The sequence below is a fragment of the Monopterus albus genome, unplaced genomic scaffold (assembly GCF_001952655.1).
Source record: "Monopterus albus unplaced genomic scaffold, M_albus_1.0 scaffold31.1, whole genome shotgun sequence".
NCBI lineage: Eukaryota > Metazoa > Chordata > Actinopteri > Synbranchiformes > Synbranchidae > Monopterus > Monopterus albus.
This window is the reverse complement of record NW_018127911.1, coordinates 4,073,118-4,079,306: the sequence shown is the minus strand read 5'-3', so window position 1 is coordinate 4,079,306 and position 6,189 is coordinate 4,073,118. Positions and strand designations below refer to the sequence as shown.

The window sequence follows — 6,189 nt, the reverse complement described above, 5'->3', positions numbered from 1 at the left end:
AGTCAGGTTGTAAAAGAGGACATGTATTATTTCAGGGGCTGAAAATGTGCAAGTTGCCCCCGATGGTTAGAGCCATTGGTTGAGGTGGCGCTGCAGATGGCTGCCTCGGTTCTGTACCGGAAAAAAATTCCATGTGTGTAACACACTTGGCCAATAAAGCTGATTATCCTTATCCTTATATCTGCTCCCGTTGTAAACAAAAAAAAACATACAAAAAAACGTGTGACCTTAATTCACTGTATAAAAATAAAAATAAAAATACATCTAATAACATCAAACTAATGTAAAATATATGGTGAGGAGATCTACATAGTACCGTTTTTTATTTTGCTCTTCACTCTCTTCAGCACCTGTTCACTTGCGCCACTCGGCGTCCTGTCAGGGAACACCAAAGGCGTGACAGATGACGTCGCCTGTTTACAACTGCCAATGAACACGTGGCGCACTAAATCCTGAGCTATCATCGGTCAATACGGTTGTTAGATGGGTGGGGGCTTTTGCTGATGGACCAATAGCATCTGGCATGTAAATTTCGTTTGAAAATTTCCCGGGAAATCTGAGTTTCGCGGGAGGGCTCTTGAGCGCGTAAACCGTATCCCTTCATTCATCAGGCCGTTTCCTGAAGCCATTTCTAGACGGGGAAACCGAGAGTTGCGTTACTTTTTAATCCGTTGCATCTGTCTAAATGCACTTTCTTAAAGAAAAATACTTTACAGAAGTCGATAAATCAGACTCTCATCTTTACTTCGGTCTGATTATTTTTGTATCTGTTACGGCGGATTAGCAGCCTCACGAGCTTGAAAGTACAGTAATAAGAAAGGGGTTACCCCGAATACGCAAGATGAGAAGAGGGATCTCCTCGACTCCGGACCAACTGATTTTAGCCGGGGTTGGGCGCACTTCTCTGGACAATAATATAATTTTAACAACTCTACCGGATCGTTTAAATCCAGGACAATCTAACGCTACGTACATCCAAATAATAACAACCCCACCGCCTTGCAACGTTAAACAGACATCAAATGTGTGTTTATCCGAGCCTCAGATAAACAACATCTACACAACTCCACAACAAGCTACAGCAAACGGAGTGGGACAACGACCCGCTCTGGGGAGACCGCCGGTAATAATCCGCACATCTTGTTTAAACGTATTGGGTTTGCTACAAACACGACAAAATGTTAGCTTGCTCTGCTAGCCGAGCTTGTTGTTCGGGCAGCTAATGTTAGCTTCTTGGCCAGGGCATTCCCACGACTCAAGTGAGGTTGGCTAAGTAACTGCCGCTAGCTAAGTTACCCACTTGGGTTGGTTAAGTGGTTTGTTGACTGTAGGGAAGCAAACTGCGAGTTTAAGTTAGCTTTGCGTTTACACAGACGCAGACCTGTCCTCTATTATGCTAACTTCATGGTGCCTTTGAGTCCGTTTCAGCCTTGCAGCCAGATGGAAATATTGGTAAGAGATCTGTAACGTTAGCGGTGGCCTAGTAGCAGCTATTGGTGTGTTAATTTGGGGGTTGGGGTGATTGTTGGGCTTCTTCGCTCATAGATAACTCATTTTTGGTTTTCTAACATGACACTAGTGGCTAAAATTTGCAAATACACGGGCTTACACATAGCTAAAGCTTCACTTCAGTTTTAAAACTATAAGGTACATTTTCTCCAAGTCGTTTCTGAAGATGCAAGTCAACTTGAATGAAGCTTGAAAATGCGTTAGCCTTCAAAGCTAGTCGTGATATCGATTAATAGAGGACAACATTTCTCGTTATCGGCCTTGACATTAATTTTGTGCTTGATTCATGCCCCTCTTTTTGTAAATAAAGTGTATCGTTAAGGTGCGTTTCGTTCCCAGTAAAGTGAAACTCGAGTTTGTTGCTTTAGTGCTGACTGCACGTTTCCTGTATTCTGAACATGCACAAACCACATGAACAGTTTCAGCTGCATTCAGGGTATTGGTATGTTCCTGGCTATTCATCTTTAATGAACTAAACCACTCTGTATTTCAGACTATAGCCATGAGCAGGTAGGGGGTGAGGGGAACTGCTTGGTGATATAAAATGGCTGACATTTTGACTGTCAATAGAGGGCATGTATGCTTTTCTATACATGGGGTAGATTAAATGTTATAGATGGGTTAACTATGATTTAAAGTACTTTTTGTTTCTTGAGGATAAACTGACTTGTCCCTAGAAGGGGTTTAGAGGGTAAACTGACTTGTCCCTAGAAGGGGTTTAGAGGGTACTATATAAAACAGCACTCTGACACCTGGGTGTTAATCAAAGACACTAAAACGGTGGATTTTTGCCCACACAGAAGTTAAAGGCTTCCTGCTTGAACAGACTATTCACAAAGTCATGGTGCCCTGTAACAGTGGTGGTGACTGGAATGCTAATTTAGACTGGCAGTATAAAGTCAAATTTTTTTTCCACTGAAGCTACGAAAAGTCATCGTTTTAGCATGCGGTTCAACGTTTACAGTGTCAGGGATGTTGAATATATTGTCTAAACAGAGTGTTGAACACTGCAGTGTTCATGAAGCAGACCATTATAGTGTGTACTACTACTACTGAAATCAAGGCAATGAACATACACAGCCTTTGTTAAGCTTAAGATAGCAACTTGGTAAGTTTTCCAACCTGTAACTCTGAAGTTAAGGAAAACATGGACATGAAACGTACAGCAAGCTCATAAGTGGTTGTTGAGCTGGCGTAGGCAGCAGTAACATTCATATTTGGATTTGATTATTGGGTAAATTGGGCACAAAAATGGCAATGTTACATCCTTACACAGTGGGTTGGGATTTTCTGTAAGAAATATTTGAATTGCCTTTGAACAAGAACACAATGACTGGTCAATCCCTTTAGTTATGGGGTAATATTGCATGTGGGAGTAAATGCCTGTGAATACACTTGCTACTACTGGTTTTCTTTGGTGTTACTGTGCAATGCTGGGATCAAACCCATAAGTGTGATTCACACTTAAGCTATGTGGTTTGTCTTAGCCAGTTAGTTGAAAAGAGGAATTCGACCACTGGTTTTGCACCACATCATCACATGCATAATAAGTTTTAGCAAAAAAAAAAATTCCCCACTGTCTTGACAGATTTTATCAGTCTCCACTACACCATATCAGTAGTTGTGAAGTAAAATATGCTACACTTGCCAACATTAAAATGGATTAGATTGTGAAGAACAATATCCTCAAGTTCGATGTTCAGAGGGAACCTAATAACAAGGGAGTTTTCTCCTCGTTCACAGGCAAAAAGGCGGTTGGCGCTCGATGATTCAGACCACCAGTACCAGTCAGAACCAGCCAGAACTCCAAGAGGCAGAGGAGGAGCTGTGGCAGCCAATGGGGCACGGCTAAAGACACCTAGAAGTAAGAAGGCCTCTGCCATCCATTCAGTAAATTCAGTCCAGAATTTCATGATTCAGGGTCATCTTGTGGGAAATGGGCTGTACAAAGTGTCATACAAAGGAACAGCCTAGATGCTGCTTTGTATAGTTGGCAGAAAAAAAACTTGACAGTGTGATGCTCTAGCCATAGTCATCAAGAGGTGGTCACTTAATTCTCACTCCAGGAGAACAGTTAAATATCAGGGACATTGCTAAAATACATCGTCCTTTCCCTTGATTCACCCCCCCCCACCTTCCCCTCCCTTCTTTCTCTGCCTTTGCTCTGCCACAGCACCCAAATCACCACCAGAGAAGACGCGGTATGACACCTCACTGGGCTTGTTAACAAAGAAGTTTGTAGACCTCCTCGCTCAGTCTTCTGATGGCGTTTTGGACCTCAACCTCGCTGCTGAAACCTTACAGGTAGTTTTATGTCCAAGTGGAAAATATCTAATAGGATTTAAAGGGGACATCTAAGACAGATCTATCTGTCCGAAGCTTGGAAAGTGTTCTAAATGCTGTCAGATTGATTTTTGTAGTAGATTTATTGGTTGGTAATTTCCACAGCTAAATCTATCACTAATTGTGTAACTGACTAGACCTGTATTTTCTGCTCTCAGGTACAAAAAAGGAGGCTGTATGATATCACCAATGTACTGGAAGGGATTCACCTGATCAAAAAGAAATCAAAGAACAACATTCAGTGGATGTAAGTGGTCATGCTTACTGCCATCTTTTTGTTCCTTCTCTTTGCCATATTTTGTACTTTTAATTTCTACAAGCTCGAACCCTGTCCACCAATTTTGTCGAATACTGATGGATTAATCAAAATGTTTAGCAAATAATGGAACAGTTTGTAACAAACACATGAACTGAGCAGTGCTGTATATATTTGTTTTGCTTTTTAAGTCTCTTAATCTGTATGGGATCTTACATTGGTGTTGCAAAAATGTTATGAAATGTTTGAGCGCAGGCAGGTGGTTGCATACAGTGAGGAACAGAAGTATTTGAACACCCTGCGATTTTGCAAGTTCTCCCACTTAGAAATCATGGAGGGGTCTGAAATTCACATTGTAGTTGCATTCCCACTCTTGAGAGACAGAATTAAATAAAAAAAAAAATTTCAGGAAATCACATGTATGATTTTTAAAGAATTTATTTGTCTTGCACTGCTGAACATAAGTATTTGAACACCTGAGAAAATCAGTGTTAATATTTGGTACAGAAACCTTTGTTTGCAATTACAGAGGTCAAACGTTTCCTGTAGTTCTTGACCAGGTTTGCACACACTGCAACAGGGATTTTGGCCCACTCCTCCACACAGATCTCCTCTAGATCTGTCAGGTTTCGGGGCTGTCGCTGAGCAACGCGGAGTTTAAGCTCCCTCCAAAGATGTTCTATTGGATTGAGGTCTGGAGACTGGCTAGGCCACTCCAGAACCTTGATATGTTCCTTCGTGAGCCACTCCTTGGTTATCCTGGCTGTGTGCTTCGGGGCATTGTCATGTTGGAAGACCCAGCCCCGACCCCTCTAAAATGCTCTATGATGTTTCCACCCCCATGCTTCACAGTAGGGTTGGTGTTCTTGGGATGCATCTCATCCTTCTTTTTCCTCCAAACACGACAAGTGAAGTTTAGACCAAAAAGGTTCTACTTTGGTCTCATCTGACCACATGACTTTCTCCCATGCCTCCTCTGGATCATCCAGATGGTCTTTGGCAAACTTCAGACGGGCCTGGACATGTGATGACTTGAGGAGGGGAACCTTCCGTGCAATGCATGATTTGAAACCATGACAGCGTAGTGTTCTACCGACAGAACTGTGGTCCCAGCTCTCTTCATGTCATTGACCAGCTCCTCCCTTGTAGTTCTGGGCTGATTCCTCACCTTTCTTATCATCAGTGATACCCCACGAGGTGAGATCTTGCATGGCGCCCCAGTCCGAGGGAGACTGACAGTCGTCTTTAGCCTCTTCCATTTTCTAACAATTGCTCCAACAGTTGATCTATTTTCACCAAGCTGCTTGGCAATTGCCCCGTAGCCCTTTCCAGCCTTGTGGAGGTCCACAATTTTGTCTCTGGTGTCTTTTGACAGCTCTTTGGTCTTGCCCATGGTAGTAGTTGGCGTCTGACTGACTGTGGGGTGGACAGGTGTCTTTAAAGAGCTCAGACAGGTGCTACTAATTTAGATTAATGAGTGGAGTAGAGGTGGACTTTTTCAAGGCACAGTAACAGGTCTTTGAGAGCCAGAATTCTTGTTGTTTCTCAGGTGTTCAAATACTTATGTTCAGCAGTGCAAGACAAATAAATTCTTTAAAAATCATACAATGGGATTTCCTGAAATTTTTTTTAAATTCTGTCTCTCAGAGTGGGAATGCACCTACAATGTGAATTTCAGACCCCTCCATGATTTCTAAGTGGCAGAAATTGTAAAATCGCAGGGTGTTCAAATACTTCTGTTCCTCACTGTATAAGCAGTTGCCACATCAATGTAGGAAGATATCTGACTGATTTTGATTTGATTTGATTTATTCTTTCAAGCATGTAAAGACAGATGATATGTCAACACACATAATTTTACACATATCCAACAAATGCTAATCCAATATCAATTTGCTTATACCTAGTACATGCTTGAATGGAGTAGGAAGAAGTCAGACTTATCCAGTCCTACCCCATGACATCATCTTACCATCCTTGGTTTGCAAGCAGTAAATGATTCTCTTCTACACCACACAAGTAATATACTAAAGAATTATTACAAAGTGTTAACATTCATACACCACACCCACAATGTTCCA

At 41.9% G+C, this 6,189-nt stretch overlaps 1 protein-coding gene across 2 annotated transcripts in view; it reads left to right on the top strand.

The window, feature by feature from the left end:
• Nucleotides 1-605: 605 nt before the first annotated feature.
• LOC109958294 (transcription factor E2F3) overlaps nt 606-6,189 on the top strand; it is a 16,050-nt gene continuing 10,466 nt past the window's right edge. The window contains exons 1-4 of one of the 2 annotated variants that reach the window (XM_020596832.1): nt 606-1,123; nt 3,253-3,373; nt 3,683-3,813; nt 4,011-4,099. In XM_020596832.1, the coding sequence (XP_020452488.1) occupies nt 842-1,123; nt 3,253-3,373; nt 3,683-3,813; nt 4,011-4,099 (623 nt within the window). In that variant the 5' untranslated portion in view covers nt 606-841. Of the gene's footprint in view, nt 1,124-1,262; nt 1,453-3,252; nt 3,374-3,682; nt 3,814-4,010; nt 4,100-6,189 lie in introns of those variants that run through there. The other variant, XM_020596833.1, reaches the window with a different exon arrangement.